Source organism: Uloborus diversus, chromosome 7, assembly GCF_026930045.1.
Source record: "Uloborus diversus isolate 005 chromosome 7, Udiv.v.3.1, whole genome shotgun sequence".
In the NCBI taxonomy this organism is placed as follows: Eukaryota; Metazoa; Arthropoda; class Arachnida; order Araneae; family Uloboridae; genus Uloborus; species Uloborus diversus.
This window is the reverse complement of record NC_072737.1, coordinates 85,039,140-85,056,273: the sequence shown is the minus strand read 5'-3', so window position 1 is coordinate 85,056,273 and position 17,134 is coordinate 85,039,140. Positions and strand designations below refer to the sequence as shown.

At 33.1% G+C, this 17,134-nt stretch overlaps 1 protein-coding gene and 1 long non-coding RNA gene across 5 annotated transcripts in view; one reads left to right on the top strand and one right to left on the bottom strand.

The window, feature by feature from the left end:
* Window positions 1-733: 733 nt before the first annotated feature.
* On the bottom strand, window positions 734-14,325 carry LOC129225808 (uncharacterized). The gene is made up of 3 exons (XR_008580751.1): window positions 14,242-14,325; window positions 9,306-9,599; window positions 734-802 (listed from the first exon to the last, which is right to left on the bottom strand). It is a non-coding gene; the product is annotated as an uncharacterized LOC129225808 (long non-coding RNA).
* A 642-nt stretch (window positions 14,326-14,967) lies between these two features.
* LOC129225604 (aryl hydrocarbon receptor nuclear translocator homolog) overlaps window positions 14,968-17,134 on the top strand; it is a 187,471-nt gene continuing 185,304 nt past the window's right edge. For all 4 annotated transcript variants that reach the window (XM_054860065.1, XM_054860062.1, XM_054860061.1 and 1 more), the window contains exon 1: window positions 14,968-15,153. In XM_054860065.1, coding sequence (XP_054716040.1) covers window positions 15,111-15,153 — 43 coding nt within the window. In that variant the 5' untranslated portion in view covers window positions 14,968-15,110. The remainder of the gene's footprint in view (window positions 15,154-17,134) is intronic.

Genomic DNA, 17,134 nt, shown 5'->3' with positions numbered 1-17,134 from the left:
ACCTGCAGACGTGGAGGTGTATCCTCATGTTAATGAGGCGCCGGATCAACCAGCGAATCCGGGCTGGGAGTTCTCGACGGAACCATTACGTTGCGGTGCTCGTCAACATGTTCTCACCAATGGGAAATTTTAAGGGGGCTTAACGGACAAGCCCCATGCCTTCACGAAGATTTTTTGGTCTGAACTTTGGGAGGGCAGATTGCTCTTGGACTTCACGGAAAATAGGTGCCCATAGGCATTCTCCGGTTTCATATGTGAAACCGTGATTTTTTTTTGTGATCACCACGAGGCAACTGCGTTTGCCATGAGTAAATTGTAACCCCATCTGTCATGATTAATCGTTTTTTATTTTTTTTTCTCTGTAAATAAATTTTTTTTTGTTCCATTTTAAAAGGGGTTTAGTCCTTTTTTGTTCGTGGTCTGACTGGCGTTAAATTGAAAGCGGAATTTTTTCAACGCTACTTCTGTGATTCACTACGTCACAGCACATTAAGCAAACATGAAATGTAAAATTTCAGAGTTTTCTTCTTGTATCTAGAAACATCTTTTTACATAAAAAACATAAACTGAACATTGTGCGTTTGTCTGTTAATGTACGTTCATAAAAATTTACGTTAGAGAAATAAAAGTTCAAAATTTCATTACACCAATAGAGTAAATGATTTGATGTTTAAACTAAATTGTATGATATCCAAGAAATTTTTCACCATATCATAAGAGAAAGCTTATCTTCAAAGACTCAAAAGCACGTCTGAAGAATGTCCAAAAAGAACTTCAGCAAATGATGATTTTTGCTCCATTTCTAAAACATAAAAATAAAACAAAAAGTATGTACATGCATGTATGTTTATCATCAACACATACAGAAACAACTTCTGTTTCATTAAATTGCAACTAATATTTTTCTGTACTTCAGTATAAACTTTAATAATTTTGAAATATTAAAAATTTTATAACAAAATGGTGAAAGATAAATGATTGCTAGAAACAAGAAAGTAATTTAATGAAAAACCTTAAACTAACAGTTATTCTTTCGCAAGTAGTAACAAAGATTTACCTTCAAAATAGCAATAACTGGAATCTACATTTAGTATGTGAAGGCCTGCTATTAGATTACAAAATCATTTAGAGTAACGGCACCAGTAACAGACATGGTTCAGACATCGCTCTCAGGTTAACTAAATTTTCTGACCCTTTTAATGTATTTAGACCTTTAAAACTATTTTTCTATCATGCAACTATATATCTCATCTAACATTTGGCTACTTCTGGATTCTCTGAATTAGTTAATTTTATTTTTATTTGCTCAATTTCGAACATAGGTCCGACCTTCCAGTAACAGACACCGAAAAATGGGATGATACACAGTAACAGATAGGATGAGGAAAGGATGAATAAAGGAAAAAAATCCCTTTTTCTCTTCAAAATGTGCAAAAGCTCTTTATTTTTAGAAATAAAGCCTAATTCAATTTAAATGAACATGAAACACCAGGTGACCTCTTGGTAGCTGTTCATAATCTTCCACCACTGCCTTGTAACTATCAACTGGCTGAAAAAATTCACTAGAACACTTGATGGTTGCACTGTATTCATGTGCCACAGCAACATCAGTTTTACCCGCCTAAAACTCTTATTATTTAAATCCAAACATATGACTGATTGACTGCCTGTTACTGGACCCTAGTACGTTACTGGTGCCATTACACTACTTCAAATATTTGAGACTTAAAATGCTGCAATTTAAAAATTGCTAATTACCAAAATGGATCCTTAACTTATCTCAGATTAACACCAAGTAACTTCACAAAATTGATAATATACAAACAAAGTAATGCAAAAAATTAGCAGTCAGAACATGTTTTTACAGTACAGATGTTAGCAAAAAAAAAAAAAATCTTCAAGTGCTCTTTTAAATCCACTTGTCAAAATCAATCAAGGAATTAGAATCTCAAATTTAATAGAAACTTATATTAGTCCGTTGAGTAAATAAAATGACACCCCCTCCCTCTCTGATGTGAAATGATATTTTTTCTTTGTATAAAATGTGTACACATCTTTTCAAAAAAAAAAAAAAAACCTATTAAAGTTTCTTTGGAATTTATAACTTTTTGTCAAATCATTAAATTAGATTTACAGTTGTTTTAAAACTCTATTTAGTGAGTGAAGTGGTTTTTACTGCAATTTAAAATATTTTGCCAAATAAACAAAAAAAAGACATCAAATAATATCTTTCAAATGTAAAAATAGTTCCTCAACTCCATTGTTTATCGCCAAACTCACTGAGCAACCAGGCTATCATAAACAATCCGTTTAACGGAAAAAAAACTTCCAGTGGAACATTCAAAAATCATCGTCAGAAAAAAAGAAAATGTCGTACATTCCACTCGGATAAAAAAAAATCAAAAGTCTTTTCATTCAAAACAAATCGCCAAAACAATGAATTACATTTACGATTGCTTTGAAACAATAATCCTAAACTGAAATGCTCAGCGCCTAATGCGCCAAGCGAGCACACTACCAGAACCCAGCCCTTTTGCAAGTGAAGCGGATGTTTTTTTCTTTGGAAATAATAAATGTTTTGCCAAACAAACAAAAAAGTATAAAATCACATTAACAGTAGCTTTCAAATCTTTACATATTAAGAGCTGCATTGCTCTGCTTTGCCCGGTCTACCTGGGAATAAAAATTGTGTCAAGTGACATATATTCAACAATCAGATTTAAATAAAAGGAAAAAGAAAAAAACACCATGCTAAACTACCCGTCCAAACAATAACGACACATATTAAAATACTTTTAAGAAGTTAAAATGCGAAAGATGGATTTTAAAAGCGTAACCATGGAAACACAATAGAAAATAAGTTTAAAGAAATTAAATGCAAAATGAAGAAAGAAACAATGGATTCAAAAAGCGCAACCATGGAAATGCAAAAATAAAATGGTTGACAATCTGAATCAAAATGACATTTTTCGAATTTGATTTAAAAATGCTTGTTACTTTTTTTCCTTTGAAGATAGAAGCTAAGTTTTTTGACCATAGGTTGAGAGAGATCTGGAGTAAAAAAAAATGTAGCTTTTTCCAGTGGTGTCAAAAAGAAAACTCTGGAACAATTCCTTCACTTCTTATTGATAGATTTAATGAAGAAAGTAGTGCCTAAATTTCAGCTAAGCCTAAAAAAGTTCAAACTAAAAACGCAAATTACTCCCGCTGTAATTAAGTTAAAGCATTGAAACAAATTGTTTAGAAGGCAGAAAATTTTACCCTATATAATATTAATATATGCAAGTAATTTTTCACTCCCATATTCGGGAATATATGTAAAATGTGGGCCTAAATTGGAATAAAAAAGAACTATTTATCAGATTTTTTCAAATTATAGCCTATGTCACTCAGTAAGAAAGCACCTTTCATGTAATGAAGGAATTTTTCAAATAGGTGTAGTAATTCCGGAGATTACCTGGAACATATAAACATACAAAAATCTGCCCTCTCTCTTTATAATATTAGTATCGATATATATATACAGTGAAACTTCTATAAGCGACCATCTCTATATAACGACCACCTCCATTAATGACCACTTTTCTGAGGCACCGAATTTCCCCCGTATATGACTAATGTTAAAATACCTCTGAGAAAGACCATTGAAACCTCTCACAACGACTGGCAAATTGTAAACCTCAACATTAAAAAAAGTATAGGAATTTTTGTTAGAGAAAACTCAAAAAGAGACAACAAAAGAAAAGCATTAGAACATAGAGTTTGTACACAGAATAGTTTTCTTATGTTAACGAAGGTGGAAAGAAACCAAAATAAGGGATTAAAGTCTATTCTTCTGTGGGTCCATACATGTTCCTTTCTTGCTCTCTCTGCTTTGAACATCAAAAAATGTCACTAAAAGGAGGGCGTTGTTTTTCAGACCCTTGGGAAGCTAAGGTGGCACATGCAAATCTCAAGGCAAGTCAAGCGTGAGCGATCATTGAGGGAGGTTGATAAGAATAGAACTTCATTAAAAGGTTGTTTCCTGGAATTTCTTGGTTGCTTACGGGAGAGGGGGCTAGAACCAAGCGCAGATCCAATGGGGGGGTCATGACCCCCCCCTTAGCCAGACCAAACATTACACAACAGGGCCTTTTTAATCTTCCTGTTACTGAATTTTTTGAAAGAAAAATTGAGGACCACCCAGTTTGTGAACAAATTTAAATTATATCCAAGTACAAAATTATGGGGGGGGGGGCAAGTGTGGGTCAAGGGGGAGGTCATGGGGTCATGACCCCCCCCCCACCTAGCTAGACCAAACATAACCCAACAGAGACTTTTTAATCTTCCAGTTACAGATTTTTTCGAAAGCGAAATTGAGGATCACCCACTTAATGAACAAATTTAAATTATATCCAAGTGCAAAATTAAGGGGGGGGGGAGGGGCAAGTGTGGATCCAAAGGGGGGGGGTCATGGGGATCATAAGCCTACTTCCCTTAACCAGACCAAACATTACTCATCAGATCCTTTTTATTCTTCCAGTTACAGATTTTTTTCGAAGGAGAAATTGAGGATTACCCAGTTTGTATAAAAAATTAGTTATATCGAAGCGCAAAATTTACGGAGGGGAAAAACGTGGGTCCAAGAGGGGGGGGGATCATGAGAGTCATAACCCCACACCCCTTAACCAAACCAAACATTACCCACCAGATCCTTTTTAATCTTCCAGTTACAGATTTTTTTCGAAGGAAAAATTGAGGATCACCCCATTTGTGTACAAATTTAAATTAAATCCAAGCGCAAAAATAGGGGGTGGGGGAAGCGTTTTTGTATTTAAATTAGAAAGATTTTTGTGCTGAGAGCTCTGGCTTTAAGCAGTTTGAAGCAGCATATTGCAGTTATATATAGACTGCAATGCATATCTCAACACAAAATACCTGGTACCTCTAAAAAACGAGACAATGTAGAGGCTTTGCTTAGAAAAAAAGTAAAGAGGGGGGTGGGGCAGGGGTTAAAGTAATTTTTGTTGGATATTTATAAACAAATTCTGGCAAATAGGTTTTTTTTTTATAACCTGGAATTACTTATTGGATTTTTTTTTTAAAGAAGAATATATTGTTTGAATAGATCATTGCTAAACCTCTATTGCGGTTACATCTATATTTGCACATAAACAATTAATATTCGCAAAATAGTTGTTTTGTGGAAAATAAATTTCTTTAAGTGTGCGTAAAACAGTGAAACCCCGCAAAGAAGTCGAAAAGGAAGTTAAACTTTGTCTTGTGAGAAAATGTGTGGAAGAAAACTGTTCAGAAATACTAAAATAATGTTTAGAAAGGACCCCGAAAATTGAAAAGCGCTCACCTTCACCAATGTTATTTTTCATAACAAAGTTTTCATGAATTTATTTTCAAATGTTTTTAGGATCCCTTAAGGTTAATTAAACTACTTTTTAATGCATAAATATTACACACTAAAACACTTTTGATGTGGAGGTAAAATATGTTTAACATTTCAAGCCAATTTAGTAGAGGAATGTGGGGCAAAGTGAAATAGCAGGGCAAAGTGAAATGGTGAAATATCTACTCTGTTTTTAGCGCTACTTAACTAGTAATATTTTAAGTATGTAGTAAGATGTGCCATGTATAGTCTATTCCAGTCAAGAAAAAATTACCTCCGAAAATCCAATCGTATGATAATACAAGCAATTTTTTAAAAATGATACTCAAATTGTAATATTTTGTTGTAACTCAAAAATTACTTTGATATTATCGAATGATGAATTGGGACCTACCTTCTAATATTCAATGCAGTATTTATTTAGTTAATATTTAGTTTACTTTTGTTTTTAATATTTCTCACAATTACTCAAAGTCTCTCATTCAATCATCTAATAAATCACCCGAGTTTTATTTACTGAGTAATTTGGTCAAAAATATTTTTCACAATGGAATAGAACATATTTCATTCGAAAAATATTTCAATTTTCTCTTTGCCCCATGGGAAAAAAAGTGAACATTTTCCACTTTTTTATTTGAAGAAACGATTTTACTGCCAAAAATCAAAAATAAGGTTTCAATGCAAGTTTTGTTATAAAATACAATGTTTTTTCTTTATGTACTGTAATTTTCAAAACAAATTTCCAATTTGTTCATTTTGAAAAAGCTCAGTCATGTTAACTATTTCACTTTGTCCCACATTCCCCTACTAAAAACCCTGTATAATTTCACCGAGATGCTATAAAATAAGCGGTTTTAATTAGGAACATTGTCATAATGATTATAACACAAGGCTAAGGTTTTTAATTATACCCATACTTCGTTTGATTTTTTATAAATTAATTTATGTGTTAACTATAAAATATTATGTAACTAAGAAAATCATGCCTTCATAACGTGTAAGTTTTATTGTATTTAGTTTATAGTATATTTACATTAGTAGTATTGTATTATATTTTATTTTATGTAGAAATTATTTTTTTCAAAGTAGTTGTCGATTTGTTCTTAATGCCCTGATACAGATGACATACCATTTTGATACTAAATGCCGTTTCTATTAATATTATATGGCTTAGCCAAGAAACTACCATGCGATTTTTTTCATTCTACATTTTTATAAGCTAAAAAGTAAATCTATTGTTTCCAAAATAGCTTCTTGGATAGAAATGATTCTTCTAGGCTACACATTATTTTAAAATGTTAATAGTTGATTCCCTCAAAGAGGAATTAACAGACGAAACGCGGTATTAGGTTCTTCGATGAATTAAATGTATTCTGCAGCTCTGGCCTCTGACTCCTGAAGTAAAGTTGACTCTTTTACCTTAACACCCAGATATTCTGAACACATTTTGATGGTCCCGGGAATCATGTATGCATTACTTCTGTCTCCCCCTATACTGAACACCCTCTTAAACTGAAGACTTTTGTTCGGTCCAATGAGTGTTCAGAATAGAGAGAGTCTATTGTACTTCCTTAGCAAACAAAATACTTTTAATCAAATATGCTTTGTGTGTTTTGTGTTCTTTTTCATGACTGAAAGATTTTTATTTATGTAAAAGAGAAGTCAATTAAGAAATTAAATGAAATAGTTGCATTAATTTATTCCTTTGGGAGGAGCCTGAACCCCCTGGACTTCCCCTAAAATCAGTTACTGACTATTTAGTATGGTATTTGTAATTTGAAATTCTTGTTCGTTTTGTAATTTTTTCATTTTCATTTTAGTATAATCTAGTGTGTTGGCCAACATAAATGACTGCTGCTGCTCCTAGTTCAAATTAGAAAAATCAAGCCTTCACAAAGTTTAAAAAAATGTAACATTTAGAATATACATAGTTTTCTTAGAAGCATACTGTATTTTTTGTTTTATATATGTTAATAATGCAACAACGATTTGTTGGTAAGTAAGAAACAAGCACAAGATTTCAATACCAACGTTTTCAGATTCTTCATACATAACAAAATATGGTAAAATTACGATTTAGACCGAAGAAACCCCCTTTTTTTGACGAGCATGTCGTAAACCCCCCACCAGCAAGATACCGTTGTTTGTGGGTACACGTTTGGTGACCCCCCCCTTAACCGGAGCCTGGATCCGCCCTTGGCTAGAACGGAGGATTCCTGGTTCATCAGAGTGCACAAAATCTATTTTTAGTGCCTTTGAATAGCTCAAGAATTGGTTTCAGTGAAATTGCATTCTGCTTTTTTCATCACCATACCATACATCCCAGTCAAAATTTCGAAAAAGCGTGTTATCTCACGCTCGAGAAACGTGTAGAAGTCATGAACTTGAACAAAAAAGGAATATCAGAAAGGAAATGAAAGGAAATTAGCGGTTAAAGAAAATGTTTTTGCCTTTCAGGCACTCAGATTTCGACGAGGAAAATGAAGGTAATGAAAATGCTGAATTCGGGGATACTGCACGATCAAACCTGTTAACACAACAAACTCTAACAGAAATAGATGATCTTATCTTGCACTAATAATTAGAACATATTAGAAATTTATTTTTGCAGCTGAAAACTAAACTAGAAACTAAAGTTGTTTTAGGAAAAACAAAGAATCTGAAGGAGGCAAATCTCTTCATATATTTTAAAGCTCAAATAGAAAAATCTTGTAAAAAGTATATTTTACATTAAAAATTGTAAAAAGATATTTCTTTATTTAAATACATTCTTATCATAATGTTCTTGATTAATACACTGCAGGAAGAAGGTAAATAACAACTATGGTGCTATATTTGCATGTTCAAAAATGACCTCTAAGAACGACCAACTTCCATTAACGACCACTTTTTTCAGGAGCAGAGAGTTTTCGCTTCAGAGAAGTTTCACTGTACATATATAAATTAAGATCAACAAATTTTTATTTAAAATAAGTTATCTTTTATAAGTTATACTTTAAGTTTAGCAAATATGAAGTGAAAAATAAATGAAATGAAGTTATAATTAGGGTCAAATAAGTTATGCAAAGATGAGGACACTCCAGACTAACTGTTTGCATTCAATGCCCAATTTTCCGCATATTTTCAGCTAAATCTCTTTTTCCAAAAAACCTATTTCCGTGGTACTTTCCTTCTCCCTCTCTGAAACCTCAGCTTTACGTTTTCTTTTAAGAATATGTGTAGCATGTTACTATGCTCACAAAACCTGTCTCTAAAGAGAGTCGAGCAACACTTCTGATGGAATGGATTTTTTGAATAGTATATCTCTGATAAGTTGTGCAATGACCCTGACGCACTCCTTTTTCTCTAAACTCCCCCAAAACAAATTAACATTGTAAAGGTCATGACTCAACTTATTAGAGCTGCATGATACCATACACAACATTTCAATCGATTACAAAAGTCTAGTCGATAAGCATTTAAATAATAAGATTCAAGATCTTTCGACTATCAGAGTTCAATTCATCAGCATAAAATTCTGTTTGAATGCTGATATATCACTATTTTTATTGTTTTTATAACCAAGTATGGTTATATGAAAGCATCTTATAGTTACTTTTTCATATCTTGTACTAATCAAGACAATTTCAAAACAGAACTTTTGAGCTGTGAAGCGACATAATAATATTAAACAATTAAAACACATGCAAATAATATAAGTTTCAGATAAATGAACAGACTATCTAAAACTTGTAAAATTCAATAAAAATGCAAAAATTAAAAAAGCAAAGGATTGATTTAAAATGAATTTTAAATGAATAATTTTGTTACAATATATTTTCTTTTTATGTAAACAATAATATTCTGTCAAAACCTTTCAATATAACATCAGAGAAATTCTAAACAAATCATTGCCTAAATTTGCAAAAATCTAAAGTTTGCATACATCTTGGTTATAGGCTGCGCAGATTTAAAACTTCATATAAATCATTTTAGTTAGCCATTCATGTGATAATTTATAACACATAAACACACACCACTAATTTCCTCTAAATATTATGAACTTATAGAATCACATTTTATGCTTTTTAAAAACATAAAAACAAGAAATAGCAAAATTCGTGATTTTGTTCATAAATATCATATTTTTCATTTTCTTTAGACATAACACAGAAAAATTGATGAATTGAAGTTTCTATATCAGATCAGGTTTCTTCATGGTTGATGTCTGCTGAAGAGACTGCAAGAAAATTTTGAATTTTTATAAAATCTGGAAAAAAAAAAAAACACAATTATTTAGTAGACACTCAATGATCATGAAAATAATTGTGATAAAGTATATTTTGTTTATTCAGACCAGGGCTTGCCAAAACCTAACTGAAAACCCCCCTCTCCCACCCAGATAATTCAGATGGGTTCTTTTCAAAAAATCGATTTCCATGAAAATAACTGAATCCTTTTAAAGTCTTCTGTACATTCATAACTTAGTTATAAAAATACAAACATAACAACCAGCAACAGGCTCTGGTACCAGTTAGATTGTGCTTCTTAAATTTACCAATTCTCAATGAAGATACTGGAGAAAAAACAATGGAACAAAAATTTATTAAACTTTACTAAAATTTATTTTTATTAAAAAATTTTGTCTAAAATTAATTGTCTTTACATTAATAATAAGCATATACAATTTACCAACACTAAATATGTTTTCCTGCATTCTATTTTTCCAAATTATTTTGTTTCTTGTTTGACGTGATTCTATATTCTTCTCAGGTCTTTCATTTAAGGGGATATGTAAAAGCCAGCAGGGGTAATTGGCTCCTACTGGCCATGAAAAATCATACATTTACACATAGCTGGACAACAGGCTTGTAATTTCAGATATTTCCTAGGGCCAAAAGGTCTACATACTCAATGCATATTATGTCAAAAGTCAACGGAAACTACGTCTTGTTTAGCTTCTCAAAGCCAAGAGGGTAATTTCCCTCTTCTGGTTGGTTTTGTGTCACGGATAAAAAAATAATAAATAGGACTAAAGATCCTGTGTACAGCATCAGCGATGCAAGACAATTTTCTTCGTATAAGCAAGCCCGGATCTATAAATTTTGGGTAACCCCTGCAACAAAATCTGTAGGGACACTCCCAGAGACCAGCAATGTATATTTGCAACATTAATAAATTTTAATGCTAGTTTTTTCAGTTTTTTTATCAAAGATCATCTTGAATTTTTTTTAAAGTTAATCTATCAATTTTGAAAATATTCTGAGGAAAAGCCCTCGAATCATTCCTCTCCACATCAAAGATCATTTAAAATTGCAATGTCAGAGCAACAATTTCGAGCAATTTCGGGGGGGGGGGGGTCTTTTCCTTAAACCCACACTTCTCAACATCTGAATCTTTTTTCTTTAACATTACCAAAGATAATCTAAAATGCATTTTTAAAGACTAAATTTTCAAAAAATTCTCGGGGGAGAAACCCTCGATTCCCCCATTGCAGAGAGAATGCTATGCTTACAATCAGTTTCATATTTCCAATCCTCAGTTTTGGTTTCGACTCACCGGCTTCATTTTGAAATCCCAATTTGAAAAAATTCAGATGCCACCAATGACCTACACTCACCTAATTTTGTCTCCTCGCCACCCTTTACCCCTTTTCTGTTGGTTATATAAATCCCTATTACTGAAGCTCTGTGCACGCCCCTCGGGGGGGGGGGGATACACATGTGCACTTGGGAAAGAGGGAGATGGGCACCCTTGTCAGAACCATCAACAATTTCTCAAGAATCAGTACAACTTGGATTTCTATCAACTTCACTGTTGCCCCCAAAGCAGAATACTCTGTATGATGTTTAACAACATAAACTAGTATGTTGTGGCCATCACGAAACTTTCTTCTATATTTTTCTTTTTTTTTCTGATCCCTCCCCATGCTTGACGAGGAAGCAATATTCCCAACAAAAACAAAATGACACATGCAAAAACTTGACGACTATCCCAATGTCTGAATTATTGCAAAAGCAAAGCAAAGAGCGAAATTTGAAAGTTATTTTAAAAGCCTTGCTTGAATGAATTACAAATATTTTATTTGTTAACAAACATAAGATGGCAACAGTTAAAAATTTAAAATCATTGAGATAATATTTCCTGTCATTTCCATACAATTAAAATCACGAGAAATACGCAGACGACAATCTATTACGATTTATCTTTCTTATTGTTGCATTAATAAAAATATTTTTATTCGCAAAAAAAAAAAAAAAAAAAGCAACACCTCTTGGAGCGATCGGCGCCAAAATTCAACCGAAGCCTGTTTACATATGGATTCACATATATTCCAAATTTCAACCAGAACGTAGCATTACTTCTTGAGATAGGGCACTCAAAATGGAAAAAAAGAACGGGTGATTGCGCTACCCCCTTTTTAGCTGTTGACACAAAAATAAAATCAGTTCTTATACCCACTAAGGGCTACTTGCCGATAAATTTTTCTTTCATTCCGTTCATTATTTCTTGAGATACAGCAGTCACAATTGACGACAAAAAACGTTCTATAGCTCAACCCCCGTTTGAGTTATTGACACCAAAATTGAATCAGCACCTGTTCCTGTTAATACCAACATATGGACCAAATTTTTGTTTGATTCCGCCAGTTACTTCCTGAGGAATAGCAAGCACGCGTAACTCGAAAAACGTCCCATTGCTCCACCCCCCTTGGAGGAATTCGCGCCAAAAACTAATGGGCACAAGTTCACATAGGGGCACATATGTGTACTAAATTTCGTTCGATTTCATGCGGTAGTTTTTGTTGTAGAGCGGCCACAAAAAACTGGTCACACACAGACGTGACACACATACATACACACACACACACACACATACATACATACACACACACACACAGACAGACATTTTTCAAAAATGGTCGAAATGGACTCAGCACACCTCAAAACGTTCGAATCCATCAAAATTCGAAATTCGAAAATTTGCACGAATCCAATACTTTCTTCTATATATTAGATATAGAAGAAAGTAAAAATCAACTGAAACTCCTGTGCAAGATCAACTAATACAATATAAAGTTCTTCGGAACATTATAAACTGCAACAATTGATGAAAAACAAAAACTTTTACAGAGAAACGTGACCTTTTTCAAAAGTGATCCTAAAATCATAGGCGTGCACATGGGGTTCAACAGGGGTACCATAACCATTAGCACATAGAAATGAAAGTTAATACGAAAGTCACTAAAATTTTACAATTTTAGGTTCATTAATTCCTTACCTCTTTAAAAATGCTTTTTTCATTTTCATACAATATTTGAAAATTTTCCTTAAAGCGAGCAAGTATGGGAGCCTTTCCAAGCACAATTTCAACTTTCTGGTACAATAATATCCCTATTTCTGAAACTCTGCCGACGCTCGTCAGAAAATTATGCAAAACATTGCAATATGTCTCCATTCTTGACATTTAAAAGTGCCGTCTCTGTTCCCCTAAACATTAAAGATTGCACACCCTTAAAAAGGAAATGCACTAAAGTACAAGATTTTATATAAAATGCTCACTAAACATAGTATAAGCACAAATAAAAAATGTATAAAACTTTCAATGGGTGATAAAAAAATAAATCTTTTGCTCAGTATTCAGCAATGACCAAATAGTAAATTCGAACCAAATGATTGAACAGTGCAAACTATGCACTGCATCACTCAGAAGTAATAGGTACTATTCTCCACAACACCCCACCTATCTCCAGCTATTAGCCTTAAGTTTCACCGACCAGAGGGTTTGCAAAGCAAGCCCCCTGTACAACTGGGTGCTACTGTCGATAGTCGTCTAGTGACAACAGACGGCATGGCATTTATTGCCCCGGGGAAGGCCCCTGTACTTTTAATTCCTATATTGCACTACTGACTAATTTTGATGCCCAGATCAAAGGGTTTCTTGTTCATTAATGATGGACCTCAGGAAATAACATTTTAAAAAATCCCATGCCCTTCTGTGGCATTTCTGCCATTAATCGATGAGTAACCCAATAAGATGAAGAAGTAGAACAGCAAATGGAATATAATTTAGAGTCTTTAGACTTGTCATTTAAAAACTTTAAAATAATGGGGCAGTGCCCGAGATGACCACTGTCCATTTCACCCTGGCGACACAAAGGACAACAAGGCGAATCCTTTATGCCAATTCTATGCAGATGTTTTTGTAAATAGTCAAGTCTACTGATTACACGAAATCAAGCCACTCCAACAGACCGAGGCAATGGATTGGAGATTTTATTACTTTAATTGAGCAGGGAATTCCACTTTTTAACCCACAGCTGCATCCCTATATGAAGAAATAGAGTTATTTTTCAGTTTGTTGAAAAACAATTCATTTACTGTAGCGCAGAGGCAGAGAATCTGAAAATAACAGAAGGTATGCCTATTTCCATAACCTTATTAACTACTATGTACATAACTTAGTAATCTGAACAACATCCTCTTGAAGCTATTTAACTTTTTCTCAGTCAACAACCCCCATAACTTTGACATCATCAGCAAAATTATTGAAGTTCCCAGAGGCTATTTTAAAAATGTGTAAAAAAGTTACCTTCAACTACTATCAATAAAAATTTAAGCATTAAAAAACGGTTACCTTTACTTGAGCAGAAATATAAATAAACCATTAATACAAAAATAGCACAGATTTACAACTCAGTATTTCAAATGTTTGTTTAACAAAATGTCTAAATCCAAGTATTCATTGGTACAGAAAAGGGTAAAGGGTACGTATTTGTTCCTTGAGGAGCTAAACAATGCCAAAGCGGATTTCTGATCAATTCTTCGACTTAATAAAAAATATCTTAGAATTATACGATCTAAAAACAATGAGACATTTACTCAATAAGAATTAAAACCTCATGTGTGTTTATTGAGCGCACGTGCATTCATTGCCGTTTGATGATGGCTATCACAACAATATGGGGGTAAATCGGCTGTACCAATTAAAGAGCATGCGCAATGGAAATTTAGACGGAGGGCAGTCTATTATTCTTAAGTAATCACTAGTTTTGGCGTTTTTTTCTAATTATGAATTTTTTTGCTGTGAAAACATAAGCATAAATCAAAACGCAGAGAATGAAAGATTAATATTTAATTTTAAAAAAAACCCATAAAACTACATTGCTGAATATGTAATTTCTAAGATAGTTATGGAAGCATTTTTTCGTACATTATATTGAGATTTTCCTCGCACCTTTCACTGAAAAAACTGTACGAGATATTTTTCAAAACTTAATTTAATATTTCCCAAAGTTTTCACAGATAAAACTTATTGAACCCCTCCCCCCCTTTTTTTTCAAATATTTACGTCATGAGCTGCAAATATATTTCCATTTCCCACAGATTTGGTGGAAAGTTTAATGGATTTTTGCTGAAATCGTAACACATTTTGAGATCCATTTGAAAAAAAAAAAAAAAGCCGCTTGACATATTTTCCCTTTTTTTGAGTTTTTTTTCCCCAACTGAAAAATGTCAGAATTTCACAATTCGCGCCAAACATTTTATGCAGCAGAAACTGTTGCAACCCTTGTGTAGTTTAACAACGAGAGTGCAGGCACTGTTGTGAATTAGAACGACTTGGAACATTTTATAGAAGATTGTTATTGTTTGTTAATACTTTCATGATCGTTTATGCACTTTCAATTAAGAAGTTTTTGCTGTTAATAACGGCAGTTTCAATGCTTTAAATAAAGCATTGTTGAAATTAAATGGCCACTACTACTGCACCTACACCATCTCAGCCTCTACCAGGTAGGCTTCTTGATTTCAATTGAGTCTTGGGTAGAATATTAATTAAGGGAACGATCTCAATTATTTATTGGTTTCATTGAGAATAATTAATAAGTTTTTGTAGATTTAACCCAGTTTTTCATACGGTCTCTGAGATTATTCTAAGAGATTTCTCCCCACAAAGTTAAATTAACGTCCTATGTGTCAAATTTAAGTTTAAATTTTATGAGTGTTGTAGAACAATGAATTTCATATTGCAATAGAGAGTAGTGATGCATGGTGTATTTTTTTTGTTCGACGATGTCAATTTTTCTCTATTTGCTGCATTATTTTTATTGAAACTTCCTATGTAGGTAGAAAACATTTTGTCTTTACTGAAACTCATAAAATTGTAAAAGCTTAAAAATATCTTGCAAAATCTTTGATTTCCCGAAGAAGTACTTTGCAATACAACTAAAATTAAGTAAAGGTTTGTCCATGGATCGTTCAAGTGGGGTAACAGTTGTATTAGTTAAAAACTTTTCTCAGTTGAAGCATAATTTTTGCATCTTGAAAGTGACACATTATTATCAATTAGGGAAAATAGTATTTGAACTAATAATTTGAATCACATTGTTATCTCTCCCAACTTCCAATGCAGTTGTAATCACACATTATAAGATGTTTTAATTTGTCTACTTTTTAACGAGGAGTGAAAATTTTTAGAAGCTGCCCCAAAAAATTGGTTTATAACGGACCAAATGCAGTGACAAGAAAATTTAGAGTTTTTGTACTACAATGTAATAAATAAACCAAACAACTACAGTATAACTTCAATTTTCAAGGGACTAGGAAATTTTTTTTGTTAAATCGAGTAGCATAGACATTCAAAAGTCAAACTCGTACCAATGAAATGTATCATTAAATTGAGGGAATCATTAAATCAAAATTATACTGTTTTAATGTTATACTGATATACATTTTCAAAAAATAGCAGAAACATATTTTCGCTGTTATGGGCAGGGCCCGAAAAAAATCAAACTTACTATTCAGAATACAAAACCCATTTCCAAAGACATACAATGTTAGGGGGTGGGAATATTTTTTCACCCCTCAATTAGATGAAATATGTGAAATTTTAGATTAAAAAATTAATTAAAAAAAATTCAAAATTTAGAAAAGGAACTCACACAGTACAATTGAATTTTTTGCAACGTTTCACCACTAAGCAGTCTCCTGGCCATAAGTGGCTGGGTGTAAGAAAAAAAAATGGGGTGTCAAATGAAGTATAGGGAAAAGGGGCGAAGAAGAAAAGCTCTGAGACTTTTTTTTTTTTGTGAAATTGTGCTGTATTACTTTTAATGACTTTTAACATTACTGATCCATATAAAAATGTAGAATGTGGCATCAAAAATCTGGGCAGATGGCCAGCGTAGACTTTCCCCTTCCACTTCAAAGTTCCACTCTTATGAAATAATATGAGTAAAGTTTATTTGGAATGTTTAGCTTTTACTTTCATGAAATTAAAAAATCCACCCTATAAAAAATAATTTTTCAATCGATCATTAAATTTCAACCCTGAAAAGGGAGGGAACAAGGACCTTTTACTTTTGGAAGTGACGAGGCAGTTGTCCCCTTTACAAGCTGCCAATGCTCCTGGCCACCGGGAACAAACAAATCAACCCTGTATGACCATGCACAACTTTTCTATCCTTATTTCTTCCAACTCTACTTTTTGCTATAAAGCAGATGCCCATGAGGGTGGTGCATGGCCCAGAGTGCACCATTGAAATTTTTAGGGATTTTGTTTTCAGGGTTCTTTTTCTCTTTTTATTGAGACATTCGAAGACAGTGCACCACGCTCTTAGTAGGGATAGGCATTTCTGCATTTAGCGCCTTTGGATTGCCATATAGTGCAAAGAGCAGTTGAGCATTTCTATCCTAGCACTATTCTGTATGTAAAATTCATCAGGATTTTGAGGATCAAGCTAACTTGCACCCCTAGCTTTGTTTACTTACTTCA